At 59.6% G+C, this 14,715-nt stretch overlaps 2 protein-coding genes across 6 annotated transcripts; both read left to right on the forward strand.

The window, feature by feature from the left end:
* The first annotated feature begins 160 nt into the window (after positions 1-160).
* CSRP1 (cysteine and glycine rich protein 1) lies at positions 161-7,411 on the forward strand. Of its 5 annotated transcripts, none has more exons than XM_010724030.3 (6): positions 161-179; positions 2,396-2,508; positions 4,864-5,032; positions 5,460-5,586; positions 6,686-6,779; positions 7,024-7,411. In XM_010724030.3, the coding sequence occupies exons 2-6, from the start codon at positions 2,397-2,399 to the stop codon at positions 7,098-7,100; spliced, it is 579 nt and encodes a 192-aa protein (XP_010722332.1). In that variant the 5' UTR covers positions 161-179; position 2,396; the 3' UTR covers positions 7,101-7,411. The 5 variants fall into 5 exon arrangements, with proteins under 5 accessions (XP_010722332.1, XP_019478715.1, XP_003212865.1 ...); XM_019623170.2 differs by lacking the exon at positions 161-179 and adding an exon at positions 195-213; XM_003212817.4 differs by lacking the exon at positions 161-179 and adding an exon at positions 557-576.
* A 274-nt stretch (positions 7,412-7,685) lies between these two features.
* On the forward strand, positions 7,686-14,696 carry PHLDA3 (pleckstrin homology like domain family A member 3). Its single transcript, XM_010724034.3, has 2 exons — positions 7,686-10,425; positions 10,797-14,696. The coding sequence occupies exons 1-2, from the start codon at positions 10,074-10,076 to the stop codon at positions 10,916-10,918; spliced, it is 474 nt and encodes a 157-aa protein (XP_010722336.1). The 5' UTR covers positions 7,686-10,073; the 3' UTR covers positions 10,919-14,696.
* Positions 14,697-14,715: the final 19 nt, after the last annotated feature.

Raw genomic sequence — 14,715 nt, forward strand, 5'->3', positions numbered from 1 at the left:
GCCGGGTGCGGTCGGTGATGCTCACCGGGAAGTCCCAACGGCCGCGCCGCGCTCCCCCTCCCCGTGCCCTGCCGTCGCTTTGCCTTTCAGCGCGGATAACTTCTGGGAGCCGGCGGGACCGTGAGAGCGGCTCCCATCATTGAGCAGCGGGCGCAGCTCCGGGCTCCCAAACCCCGCAGGTGGCAGCGGGGCCGCGCGTGGGAACGGGCGTTGGTCAGCGCTGGGCACCACGCGTGGGTGCTGCCAGGAGGCAGCGATCGCTGGGGAAGCTCCGGAGCAGCCGCTTGAATTCCTCTCGAGGACGCAGCGCGGTGCTGGGATGCAGGGGGGCTGTGCCGGGCCGGGAGGTGCAGCGGCTGCCAGCCGTGGGGTTGGCGGTGGGGTTGGCTTCTGGGTTGTTGCTGCTCCTCGTTGCTGTGATTGCGGCTCAATGCTTGCTTGGCATCCACAGAGCGCATCGCCAAAGCAGGGGCAGCGCGGTCCCCTCCCCGTCGAGATTCCATCCCTCTTCTCCTACTTGCATCTCCATCTCCATCAGGCAGAAAGCCTTGCCAAAGCTGCAGGGAGCTGTGTCGGGTAGGAGGTTTGATCCCCACGGAAGCCAGGAGCTTTTCTTAGTGTTCATGAAAGTGCTTTGAAGAGTTCTGGATAAAATCGGGTTTTTCTTTGAGAAATGAGCTGAATGCCCAGCTGTGATAGGGAGCTTTTCAGTTTGTAAGCTCAGCCTGGGAGCCATGTGGCTGTCAGGCAGCAGCAGGCAGCGGGGTGGCACAGCACTGCCCATCCCTGCCACAGACCTCAGATGGGCAGCAGTGGTACCCCAGTGTCCCACTGCAGGACCTGGGGGCACAGTGTGTGTGTGAGGGTCGCTCCTGACCTCAGATTCCCCTCTGATTCCCTCCTCTTCAGGCAAAGCCCCTGGAGATGTCAGATCCAGCACAGCTGCTGCTCTGTTCCTCACTGTCTGCACTGATGCTCAGTGTTTTGTTGCATCCCAGCACTCACTGCCCTCAGGACTCCATTCTCTCACCAGTTCAGCATCACTGTATCATCCTTTATCCCCACTTGCACCACTGGCATCCTAGAGTCTCCTTATGTCACCGCTGTGACATGGGGGTGCAGGAGCACATCCCAGCCCCCCTCTCGTAGGGCTGTTCCCATGCATGGTGCTGTGGCAGCTGCTCCATACACGATGCCATTTGTCTGGGGCTGAGTCCCCATGGCCTGAATGCAGTTCCCAGTGCTCCATCCTGCTCATTTCCCACCCATCTCCATGAGCTGATTCCTTCTGCTCTCTTCAGGTGCCTCCTTCTATTCCAGCTCACATCATGGCTGTGCCAGCCCAAATCCAGGGCTATGGGACCCTGAAATCGGGCCTGTGGGATGCAGCAGTGGGGCCTGGCAGCTGTCCTGCTGCAGAAGAAATGGGGCACTTTGAGAGGCAGTGTCAGAGGCAGTGCTGTGTTATCCCTGGTGAGGGGGCTGATGTGGGTGGATGTGGGTGCAGTGGTTCCTCTGTCTGCCCCCTAAAGAAGCTCCTGAACCCTGCTGAGCTCTGCCAGGAGGAAATAACAAAATAACATATTTTCCAGAGAAACACTTTGTGTCCTTTTAAGGCAATGCAAGGGCTGGGACTGGAGTGGGCTGGCTGGAAGGGAGGGATTTGGCACCACTGTGCCCTGGGTAGGAAGCCCAGCCTGCAGGGCGTTGAGGAAAGGCTTCCTGGCTGCTGTGATCACACCCAAACAGCTCTGACACCCTGGGGCCGCGCTGCCTCCTCCTCCAGCCCCACACCTGCACTGTCTGTGTGTCTGTCCTGCACACAGCTGGCTGTGGGGCTGAGCCTGCAGCACCCGCAGACCCTCATATCACCCAGCACCTCCAGCAAGCGTTTGCTTCTGACATCTTTGTGACCACCTGAGGTTGCCTTGGTCCTTCTACTGGCCTCCTTATCCTCACTTCTCCCCTTTGTTGGCTTTGAGTTTCTTGAGGCTTCTGTTGCCCCAACCTTCAAAATACCAGGGCTGGGTTGGAGCTCAGCCACGTGTGTTCGCCGTTTGTCTTATTGTGGGATTATCTGCACATTTGAAGATCAGGCGGCCTCTCATAACTCACCAGAGGCATTTCAGGAAAGAGGAGAGCAAAGGAGAAGCGTTAACATGCTGCTGGGGAGCTGCATGGTTGGTTGGGTCAGTGCTCAGGTGTTGGCCCTGTGTCCCAGCCTTCGTACTCCTCTTCCTCCCTTCCCTTGCTCAGAACAGAGCTGTGAGCTCCCAGGACCTGGGATGCTGATCCCGCTGGATGCTCTAAGTGGGCACTCTGAGTTCTGCTGATTCTGCTCCTTAGCAGCCTTATGAATCAGTGCAAACATTTTCTGCCCCTTCTCTCCCCACAGGATGCCAAACTGGGGTGGAGGGAAGAAATGTGGCGTGTGCCAGAAGGCGGTGTACTTCGCTGAGGAGGTGCAGTGTGAAGGCAGCAGCTTCCACAAGTCCTGCTTCTTGTGCAGTGAGTACTGCCCTCCCCTCGCCCCACTCCCTGACAGCAGTTTGTGTCCTGTTTGTGGGCCTTTAAACGTTTATGGGCCATGTCAATGCTCACTGGGTTTCCCCTACAAGCAGCTGGGGTGCAGGGGCTGTATGGAGGCGTTCTGCTGTCCTCCAGGCTGAAGGAGCATGGATCAGCCTGGAGCACCATGGGATGTCAGGGCTGAGCTTAGCCAGCATCCGTACTGCATCCCTGCACGAGGGAATATCGAGGTGGTGCCCCTAGAGGTGCCTCAGAGCTGAAGGCTGGAGCATGAGCTGGGCGCTCCCACCAGGCAGGAGGTGGCACATTGCACAGTGCTGGCCCTGGTCCTCTGCATTGCTTTGCAGTACGGTCTGCCCCGTGTCTGGTGGGAGATGGCCTCCAGGAGCCAAAACGTCAGGCAGGAGACATTGCCTGGGGAAGGGAAGGAGCTCAGCGCCATGGGGAAAGGAGAAGGTTGTCCCACATCTGCTCATGGAAGCACATCGCCAGGGAGAGGACCACGACATGGGCTGCCATCCTCATGCTTTGCAGAGGGACCTCATCCTGCTCCTCCTGTGCCTGGCAGCTCTGCCTGTCCGGTGGGCTCCTCCGCAGCCCTGCTCCCCAGCCCCGTGCTGCTGAGCTGCTCTGAGCTCCTCCAGCTTCCCCAGCACTGCTCTTGGGCCCCACCGGGAATGTGAAGCCACTATCTTTAGGAGAGAAAAACAAACATTGGGAGCTGATTTGCCAAGGAAATAATCAGAAAGGAGCCAAACCTACCACAGTGCATTAAACTGGAGATCAGCTCTGGGAGTGAGTGCTGATTGACTGCATGGCGTTGGTCCAGCTAAGGCAATAGTACAAGCAGAAGTGTGATGCAAGGAGGCTGCCTGGCCTCAGAGCAGCAGCAGCTCTTGTCTGGCTGTTCTGTGGGGCAGCTCAGCTGTTCTTAGAAAAACAAAGGGTTCTTCATGAGATGAGTGCGGTGTGCTGGAATTTCTGCAATGCAGAAACCGGGGGCTGATTTCTAGGAAGCAGATTGGGAAGGAATTTTTTTGTTGCATGACAGTGGTTGGGGCAGATGAGGAGGAGTGAATGCATGGACTGAAGGCTGCACCCACCCAGCGTGGGGGGAGAGGAAAGCAGATGCCATCAGCATCACCACCATTAGGACAAAGCCCTCTGAACCCGCTGGTGTCAGCCCCCACACTCCATCCCTGTAGGTTCTGAATGCAGAACTGTCCCTACTTAGCTCTGGGCTGCTGTATCCCACTGCCACGGGATGCACAGTTCCATGTCAGCCTGGATCCCAACCCCTATCCAGGGGATGGGGAGCATACAGTGATCACAGGACCCTGTCAGCCCTCCTTAGATGGCCACGTGCTTCCTTCCCACCTCCTCCTGCCAGCAGTGCGTGGGGTTGCCTGCGGCCACGCGGGAGGAGCACCATATTTAGTAATAGGGCCGAGGAACGCTGCCTCTCACCCCCGGATTGAGTGCACTGAGGGAGCGCTGCGCTGTGTTTGCATTCCTGTGATATTGGTAAAGGGCAAGGAACTTTCCTGCTGGCAAGGAGTGAAACGGGCTGCTGGGAGCCGTCGACATTTAAGGCGTGTGAGCGGGATGGGGATGGCTGGGGTGCAGCTGTAACAGGACCTGTTTTGGCGCTGGCTGCCAGTGCTGTGGACTCTGCCTTGGGCGTCATGCTCCAAACGGGGCAGGTAAACACTGGAGATTGCTGTGAGCCTCGTTTGTTTGCTGCTCCCCTCCCATCACGGTGTGCCAGGAAGGGCTGGGAGCTGACGTGGAGGATGAGATCAGAATGGGACAGGGGTCCAAGTGGTCTGAGCACAGCGCTGGGGTCCCCAGGCCCTGCTGCTGTCCCCTTGTGTCCCATCTTATGTCCCACACTGACCCCATGGCCGGGACACCCACCTGGGCTGGCAGCGCTGAGTGTGCCCTGCACACACCCCACTCCTGGCACAGACCTGGGGTGGCACATTGACATGAATATCTGTGTGATCTGCGGGGAAATTTAGGATTTGTGCCCTGTCCTGGCTCCAAACCTGCTCCCACCCAGGGTGCCGGCAGCAGTGAGGTTAACAGAGCTGCTGCCTTATTTATTATCAGCCTTGTAGCCTTGGTGGTTGCTTCCTTTTAAAGCCAGACAATGTTCTTGTTGTGATCCTTATCTGCAGCCGTTTTGCATGCACTCCCTTTGAACACTGATCTTGTCTGGGGTTTCCTCGCTCCTTGAAAGCCGAGCTGTGCTGTCCCATGTGAGGACTTGTCCTCTGCAGCTAATGAGCAGATCTGGATGCACGGGCTGACAGGGCCCTCCCTCTCTTCCAGTGGTCTGCAAGAAGAACTTGGACAGCACCACTGTTGCTGTGCATGGAGATGAGATCTACTGCAAGTCCTGCTATGGCAAGAAGTACGGCCCCAAGGGCTATGGGTATGGGATGGGTGCCGGGACCCTGAGCACCGACAAGGGCGAGTCTCTGGGAATCAAATATGAAGAGTGAGTTGAAGTCTTGTTTTGAAATCGGGGATGTTATGTGCACCTTCTCCCTCACATCTGTCCAGATGTGCTCAGCTGTACCGCCCTGCAAAGCCCACTGAGTGTCCAGCAGTCCCCAAGCTGGAGAGTGTCATGGATTCCCTGCTTCAGGGGGGACTTCCCATGTGCTGGGCATGCCACGTGGCCGGCAATAGGCCCACATCTGCTCTGATGTTCTCAGTGGGATGAGGGCTTCATGGGCACGTCCCCATCGCCCAGCCCTGCTGCCCATCCCATCCCAGCACACAGCTGTGGGGCTGCAGTTTCTAGGGGGGTCAACGCCATCCTGACAGCCCCTCTGAAACCGAGCTGGGATTTGCATTCCCACAGCTCTGCCCTCCTCCTTCCTGTTCCTGCACCCCGTTAATGAGCTCCCTCCTGTCCACAGGGGCCAATCCCACCGACCCACCAACCCGAACGCATCCAGAATGGCTCAGAAGGTCGGCGGCTCTGATGGGTGCCCGCGCTGCGGCCAAGCGGTGTACGCAGCCGAGAAGGTGATTGGAGCTGGAAAGGTACGGATGGGATGGCTGGGGCACACACACACCCTGGAACCCTGGCACCTAAAGGGGAACTTCACCAGGATCCTCCGCATCCCCTCCTGTGGCCCCATCCCTGCCCAGCTCTGAACCCAAGCGTGGTCCAGGCTCAGCTCTGTGCTGTGGGGTCAGGATGGTGGAAGGCCTCAGCCATGGGGCCGTGCTGGTGGCACTGGCGCTGCCCCACACTTCGACCCCTACACTTCATCCTCCCCGCAGTCGGTGTTTATCCCCAGAGCACAGAAGGGAGGCATGGAGTCACAGGAGCCTCCAGCTCTGTACTGAGGCTCCAGCAGGGTCTGTGAGGGATGTGTCACGCTTTGGTTATCCTCAAAATCTCAACGCTGGCTCTTGGCCTCCCGGTGTTGTCGATGTTTACAGGGACCCAAATCTGGCAAAGCAATTGTGCTCGAGAAAACCAGAGAGGATTCCAGAGCATGTATTCAGTGTGCTAATGTTTGCTGGATGACTCTCAGCTACCTCCTCCCCCAGCCCTAATTTCACATTTTCTTCCAAAAAAGGTTTGATGTTTTCCAAAGCGTTTATTTAAATTCCTCCGTGAGGGCTCTGGCTGCTCTTTGTGCTGCTCGGGGCCCGTGAGCTCATCTGTCCCCGGAGGACTGGCAGGGCTGGGGGAGCTTTATTTTTGAACGCTGGCTGATTCCTGCATTCTTAGTGTCTATTTGCTGCCTTAGAGCTGGAGTTGTCTCCCCCCAGTGCCACCCCTGGGCTCAGGTGCAGCAGATCCTGGTGAATAACTCAGGGGATTTATTGTTGTGTTTTAAGAGAAGGGTGATTGCTTTTCACCCACTGCATTGTGCAAGTGACTGCACAATGATGGATGGGGGTGGTGAAGGCTCAGTTTAGGAGCCAATGTTTCCCCTCTGTGTCTTCACCATGGGGCAGGAGGGCTTTGCTGTGCTGAGGGTGGGGAGTTTCCATCAGCAAACCCCTTTGCTGATGGCTTTGGGTCAGAACCAGGGTCAGAATCCCTCCAAAGGGATCCTACCTGGTACCAAAGCTTTGCTGTCTCATCTCCATTACCATCTGACTGGGTTCCTCTCCTGTCCCACAGTCCTGGCACAAGTCCTGCTTCCGCTGCGCCAAGTGTGGCAAAAGCTTGGAGTCCACCACCCTGGCAGACAAAGACGGGGAGATCTACTGCAAAGGTCTGTGCCACGTCCCCTGCCCTGTGGGGCTGCTGCAGGGGGGTCCCTGGGCTCAGGTCCCCTCCAGTTCTCCTGGCTGCTGGGGCTGGAGGTGTGAGAATGGGGATGGGGCAGAGGTCCGAGATCCTGCTGCTCTGGGGGGGCATTGCAGGCATGGCAAACCCTGCTCTGCTTCAGGAGAAGAACTGCTACCGTGCCCTCGTGCCACTGTCCTGATGTTACTCTTCCTCTCCTCTCTCTGCAGGTTGCTACGCCAAGAACTTCGGGCCCAAAGGCTTTGGCTTCGGGCAGGGGGCCGGGGCGCTCATCCACTCGCAGTGAGGCACCAGGAGCCGGGCTCTGCTCCTCCCGGGCTCCTGCAGCCCAGCCCTGGGTTTCCGCACACCGCAGCGAGCTCCCTCACCTCCTCCATCCCCGCCTGCTGCTTTGCGGCACCAGCGCCTTCCCCTGCCCCGACCCAGCGCTCCCCGAAGCTGCGGGAGCCCCATTGCCACCACGGGTCCCTTGGCACGGGCACACAGCTCGCTCCCACCCGCAGTGAGGCTCCCAACGTTCCGCTCCGCGTCGCCTGTCCCGCCGGGATGAGCCGCGCTGCGTCACCGAGCAAGGAATAAACATCAAAGCTGACCCAAGGCATTGCCCGAGGGGTTGTTCCCCAGCAACTCAGGATGGAGCGGGAGGACGGGAAGCGGTGCTGTTGCAGCTTGCAATTAAAGCAGAGGGGCTCTCCCTGTAGCTCTGCAGCCCCCTCCGCCCTCCCCTCGTGTGACCATTTCCTAAGCGGTGTTTCCTTCCTGCACTTCGTGTGGGTGCTGCCATGCGCACACCGTGTCCAAACCCATCAGCGCCGCTCCATGGCGCTGCTCCAGGCAGCCGTGCCCAGCAGTGCTAACAGCTCAGAGCTTTTCACCTACTCCCGGGTTGGGTGTTTTTTTGCTGGATTCTGATCCGCCAGCTCGGCAGCTCTCCAGGTTTAATTTGTTTTCACTGAAACACTTCGCTTTCTCTGTGTGTTTCTCTCCTTTGACCGGCGTGAGATACTCATGGATCAGCCTTGCCGTCTGCCCTTCCCAATCTGCACTGGGACGGCTGCAAATGCTTTCCTCTGCTGGCTGCTGCTCCCCAGGCACAGCTCCGGACAGACGGACTGGTGTGTCTGCACATCTGTACCCATGCACTGCCCAACCCGCTGCATCCACAGCACTCAGCCCTGATGGCAGCCTGGGGGCTGCAGCGCTGGGGGTTAGGGATGCGGTACCCAACATTGCCCCACAGCGATGCCCTGGGATGGTGGGGACAGAACTGCAGCATCGAGTTCTGTTGGCTCAGCAGAATGAGACCCTTCTCTGGGTCAGGGACCGTCACCAGAAGACAGAGGGGAGGTGACAGGCTTTGTTGAAGCCTCTGTGACCACATGGCTGTGGGAAACTGATCTTCCCATGGTGGCTGGAGATAGCAATGCAGTGAGCATCCCCAGCTGGCGAGGGAAGAGACCGTGGGGTTGGTGGCCCAGCAGTGTCACTGACATCCCCACCTGCTGGAGCAGAGCTGGGAGGGACAGCCCAGACTGCTCGCTTCCAAATTCCTGGGGTACACCAACCCTGAGCGTGCGCTCCTTGCAGGGACCCACCTGCTCCAGTCCTCCCAGAGCCCCGTGGGGCCTGAGCTGACCCCCATCTGTGCCCACATCCCAAACTGGGGCTGCTGGGACAGCCGGGACCGGTGCCAACATGGTGATGTTGGCCTCAGGGAGCACGAACCAGTTCCTGACTGCACAGCGGGCCCTGCCCTGTTAATGAGGGATAATGAGGTGCCTCTCCTGGCGCTGCAGACTTGCCCCCTGGCCATGCTGGCTGCCAGCGCTGCCCCCGGCAGGCATCAGCCCCAGACGGTGACCCTGGTGCAGCTCCATGGGGTTTTGCCCCCTTTTTCTGACTTTTTTTTAAATTTTGCTGAGTGAAGGGCTCTGCACACTCAGCACCTCTGGGTTCATCCATCCACCCGGGATGCTGTGACTGTCGCTCTGTTCAGCAGCTCATGGCCAGTGCCATGCCCCCAGATGTCCCCAGAGGCACAGCACAGCAGGGCCAGCTTCTGCCAGGGGCTGGCATGGGAACAGACGGAGCTGTCGTGGTTGGGAACGAGACGGGCTGGAAAGGCGCCGGTGTTTTGCTGCTGGGGAGGGAGGACTCCGGCAGGACCGGGCTGTGCCACACAGCCTCATCCCCGCTCAGAAGCTAGAGATGCTGTCTTCACTGAGGGACAGACTGGGGACACCAAGTTGTTCTCCTTGGGGGGGAAAAGGGGGGACAGGAGCTCCGTGCTGGGTGCTGAGGGATTGAAGCAGCCCCCTTGGGTGCAGGGCTGGTGGGTGCACAGCCGCTTTGCGATGGTGGCATGGACATTTCCATCTGCAGATGTTCCCCTCCCAGCTCCCTCCTCACAGTCCCTTCATGGTTGGTGCTGCACCCACAGTGTTGTGCCCAGGCAGCACTGCACCCTGTAGCCCCATGCTTAAGACCCACAGACTTCTACAGCTGCTACTGCACCCCACAGCCCTCTATCCTGGCTGCTTCTGAACCCCATAGCCCCCTGCCCCAGATAGCCCTGCACCCACAGACCTCTGTCCTTGTTGGTGCTGCTCCCCAGAATCCCACTGCATCCCACAACCCCTTCCTGACTTAGAAGTGCCCCCAAAACCCCCCCCTGCCCCACCTGGCACCGCACCCCATAGCTCCACATGCAGGTGCTGTTGCTCTCCATAGCCTTGCAACCATCCGGTGCTGCACCCCCAGCCCCTGCAACCCCCAGCCCCGTAGGACTGCAGCTCCACGCCTTGTCCTCTCCCTGCTGTGCCTTTGCCCACACCGTGCCCTGGGCTGTTTGCACGGGGCCCCAGGACTGCACCCGCCTGCAGGCACCCCGAAAGCACCGTGCAGGTGGGTGCAGCGGGGCAGCATCGGGCCTGGCCGGGCTTCGCCTGGGCGTGAAGGGTGCTGCACAGCAGGAGGGGCCAGGCGAGGCGGGGATGGAATGCAAGTGGGAGAGCGGCCGGGCGTGTAGGAACAGATCCTGGGGAGCGCGGAGCCGGGGATCCCACACGCTGCATGGGGCAGGACGCCGAGCTCAGCCATAGGGACGGCGGAATGGGGCGTCCCGTCGCTGCCGCCCCGCTGTGAGAGCCGGCGGGGGTCGATCGGGCGGCACTGAGCTGCGGGGGTCCCGACAGCCGCGGGGGGAGGGGTGGAAATCCCCCAGCGGGGGATGCGCGGCTGCGGAAGCTGAGGAGCCGCCATGACCCCCGAGAAGGTGCTGCGGGAAGGGGTGCTGGAGAAGCGCAGCGGGGGGCTGCTGCAGCTCTGGAAGAAGAAGCGGTGCCTGCTGACCGAGAAGGGGCTGCAGCTCTTCGAGCCCAAGGGCTCGCGTCGAAAGGAGCTGAGCTTCGCCCGCATGAAGGCGGTGGAGTGCGTGGAGTGGAAGGAGAGGCACATCTACTTCACGGTGGTGATGGACGACAGCCACGAGATCGACTTCCGCTGCGCCCAGGAGGACCCGGGCTGGAACGCTGCCATCACCATGGGCCTCGTCCGCTTCAAGAACCAGCAGGCCATCCAGGTGGTGCGGGCACGGCACAGCTGCAGAGCAGGTAACGGCCCTGCTGTGCTCGGGGCGTGGGGAACTGGTGGTGGGACCCTGCCCAGAGGTGCTCCGGTGTCCCTGTCGCCCCAGGATGGGGGGAGGTCCCGTGGATGGGCTGGTCCTTTCCTGGGTCTGCATTGCGTGCCCCTCTGCCCTGGCTGGGCTCTGCTTCCTCCCAGAGCAGCCCCCTCCCTCCCCTCAGATTTCACCCCATTGCACCCCAAGAGAGGGACACGCTAACGTTGTCCCTCTCACAGAAAGACACGAGGTGGGCTCTGTCTTCTGGCACACGGGATGGGGGTGGCACCAGGCTCCCCAGGGCTGACCCTGCTCCTGCCCAGCGCGGGCCGGGTGGGTGAGCAATGCTTCTCTCCGCAGTGGTGCAGTACGACACAGCTGCAGTGGGACAGCGCGTGGCTGTGCAGCATCCCCGGAGCAGGATGGAGACGGCGCTCAGCTCAGTGGGAGGAGGGGAGAATAGGATCCCAGCCGGCAACTGAGCCCCCGGGGCTCCCCAGGAAGGCCGGTGCAGGCAACGGCCCCAGTGCCATGGGGCAGGACAGTGAGCACCAGGGCCTGGCTGTGCCCACTTGGACCGATGGGGCAAAGGGCACAGCCAGGGCCACCAGCAGGGGCTCCCAAAGGTGATGGATGTGGCCAGGCCCATGGCGGACTGGCGGAGACCCCTGGGCCTCTCCTGCAGGACAGGGGATGGGATGGGTGAGGCCGACCTGAAGGAAGCAGCGCGGTGCTGAGCCATGGGACATCGGATGTGGATGGGGACACAAACCCCGTGAGACCCCACATGGTGGAAGGAATGGAGAGGGGACCCCTCGGTCACCATGCTGGGATGGTGCGGTGACACGGCTGTGCCGCTGGATGCTGCCCTGGGGATGGCAATGTGACACTGTGGCCCCCAACTCCTTGTACTGACTGTACCCCCAACATGTCCTTCTTCTGCCGCTTTGTTCTTTTTGCTTTGTTTTGCGGGACCACACAGTACATGGGAGAACACTAATCCTGCACAGAGCTTCACAGATTGTACATAGACATCCCCTTAAATCTGCCAGCATCCCACAGCCAGGCTCCTGTGCCCCCCACTCTGCTGTCCCCTGCTATTCCCATGGTGGCTGGGGTCGGGTTAGGGTCAGGCTTAGGGTCAGGTTTTGCTGCCAGGCGGTGCGGGCAGGACAGCAGCAGGGGAAGGGATCCCTCACAATGGGGCTGTGCCCCGACAGGCTGTGCTGATGTGAGTGCCCGGAGCTGCCGAGCTCCACAAGCTGCAGCCTGAGCCCCACAGCCCGAGGCTGTGCAGATCTGCTGGGAGCACACCCGGCTGCGTGGGAACAGCACAGCACAGTGGCCCTCTGGCCAGGCCCTGTGCCAAACCAGCTCTGGGTGTTTCTGGGGAGGGACGGTGGCACGGTCAGTGCCTGCTTGTCATGCACCATGCCCCTTCCAAGCAGATCTTGGATGGATTTCCACCCATCCGCCTCTCTCTGGTATTAAGAATTGGGTTTTTTAATAGGGTGTGCAGGGGTGAGCTGGGGGCACGCTGTGTGCAAGCAGACCCACACGCATGGAGCACAGGGCAGCAGCAGCACAGGTGTGATTCCTGCAGGAAGGTTCTCAGTGGGGGGCTGGGTTTGCAGGGAAAAGCTCCTTGTAAGGAGCCCCATGAGCTCTGCAGCAGTCTAAATGCTGCCCACATGTGTTAGCTGGCTGCTAGGGATGCAAGGAGTTCAATGGGTGCTTCCAGCCCAAACGCAGAGCAAAGACACACAGGAAGCTTCTCTAATGCTAAAGGAGGTGGGGAAACTGAGGCAGAGCAGAGGGGTGGGAACCACACAGCCCCTGCAGCATTGGGACCCTGGGGGCACTGAGCACAGCTGCAGGTGGGTGCTGAGCCCCGGGATGGAGCAGGGTGCCTGGGGCTGCCTGAGTTCAAAGCCTGAAAATCCAGCTGTGCAGCTCTGTCCTGGGTTGTCACCCATGGTGCTGCGCTCAGCCCTTCGTACATCCTGCCCTCAGACCCTTCACGGCCCTCTTTGGATGCTCTCTGATAGCTTTATGTCCTCTGTGTCCCTTCCATCCCCAGTGCCAAGCTCCGATTCCATGCCTGGAGGTGATTTCCCCAGATCTCTGAGCTGTCCCACCCCCTCCCCCTCAGCCCACAGGGTCTCCCCCAGCCCTGTGGTGCCCTCAATGTTTGGGGTTGGCTGTGAGTGTTGGGATGGGGATGACTGTGTTTGGGGTGTGAGGTCCCAGGGGACAGCAGAGGCTCAGCTGTTGTTTCTAACTCTGTCCTGGCTGCCCTGGGAAACCCGCTGGCTCTGTAATCAGCTCTGGGGTGAATGGAAAGGGAGACAGCTCCTGGTAGAGGGCAAGAATGGATGGGTGGAATGGCCCCAGGGCCAAGAGTTGGGGATGGGACCCACCAGCATTGCTGCAAAGCCACGTCAGGGGCAGCAGCTTTGTGTGGGGTGTCCAAACCACTTGTAGGGGTCAGACGTCTTGAATTTGGGGCTCTGACACCTTCAGGATGTGGCACAGAGAGACATGGTCAGTGGGTACGGTGGGGATGGGTTGGGTTGGACTTGGGCATCTCAGAAGTCTTCTCCAGCATTAATGATTCCAGGGTCTAACCTCCCCATACAGCTCTGGGAATTCAGTGTTGGCATCCATCTCCTCAGAGACAGCCCAGGACAGCCCCTGCTTTGAATCAATTTGTCCCAGGCTCTGGGGGATATTATTTTGCAAAGAATTTGACCTCATAGATCTTCCCCATAGATTTCCACATTGTCCCCATCCTACAAATGAAGAGCTCAGAGGACATCTCATAAAACTACACGTGACATCTCATAAAGCAACCCCAGTGTCTCCAGGCAGCTCATCACCGTGTATGAGACAGTGGTAGGGACCCAAAATGTCCCCATGGCATCAGAGGATGGGGACACCCATACCTCCTGCTGGTCCTTTGGCTGCTGGTCCTACAGCTCAAAGCCTAGGGCTGAGGGGAGCCCCTATCCCTCCCCTCCTCCTCCACCCAGGTCCCTACAGAGGACGAAACTTGAGCCTGGAGCCAATGGCATCCCAAAATTGCCTGCGCTGCACCCTGAGCCCCAGTCCCCAGGCAGGGCTGTGGGGAATGCAGGGCCTTTTGTCACCAGCTAAATTTGGTTCCTCTGTGTGCAGAAAACAATCCCAAGGAGAGATGCTGGAGGCACAGCCCCGCGGGCATCTTGCCTTATAAAGGGCTGCCATAACGCCTCCTCCTGCAGCCTGGGATCCACCACGCTGATCCTGTGTCCGCTGGGAGCAGAGCAGGAGAAGCCAAGATGGGACTGCCACTGCCACTGCCACTGCCACTGCCACTGCCACCGCCACCAAGCCCACAGCAGCAGGGGGCTGCTGCATCGTCCCCTCATGGCACAGGTCCTGCAGGTGTCCTAGCAGTGGGAGGAGATGGGAACTGCACATCCCGTGTTCAGCAGGACATGGGGCTGCTGTATCCCCCATCACTGGAGCTGCCCCATGCACGCAACTGCGTGTCCCTCCGCGACCATAATAGATGTAGGATTAAAATACCGGGCATTGTCCTGCTTGGCTGCACGCTGGGGATTGTTTGCTCCTAAACTTGCCCCTAAAAATATCCTGGGAACAGGTGCTGCCTGCCCTATGGGCTGCATGGAGCTTCCTTCTGTGGGGACACCCGGCTGGGGGGCAGGGAGCAGCTTAGGGGATGGAAACTGCTTGAGCATCCCAATCAGGATCTGGCTGCTCCTGACTCACAAACCTGCACTCAGCTCTAACCAAGCACCTGGTGTTGTTGGTGGAACCCCCTCCCCATCACCCCCATCAGTGGGGATGTGCACTCCTGCTCTGGCAGCCCCGTGGGCTGCACTGCTGTGGGTACATCACTGCAGCTCACGGGCTGTGCATACATCAACTCACCGGGCTCTTCACCACATCTCCTTTTCTGCAAAAAAATAAATAAAATTGAGAGATCTTCTGCAGAGGGAAAAGTCATGCAGAGACATGGCCTCGCGAGTTTTGCCTCCTTGCAGGGCTTACCCAGCACTGCGTGGGAGAAGACAGAATGGGAAGCGCATGGGCACTGCTGTTGCACCCTGGATGCACGCATCTGTGCACACTGGGCAGCGAGCAGCAGCAGAACTGACCTCGTGCAAACAGCAGACATTGCTGTGAGCGCGTTGGGGTCGCGGTGCAACAAACCCAGCTGCAATGCACACGTGTGCCCAAGGCAGCACCCCAGGTGTGTGCTGCACGTCATGGG

Source organism: Meleagris gallopavo, chromosome 28, assembly GCF_000146605.3.
Source record: "Meleagris gallopavo isolate NT-WF06-2002-E0010 breed Aviagen turkey brand Nicholas breeding stock chromosome 28, Turkey_5.1, whole genome shotgun sequence".
Lineage (NCBI taxonomy): Eukaryota > Metazoa > Chordata > Aves > Galliformes > Phasianidae > Meleagris > Meleagris gallopavo.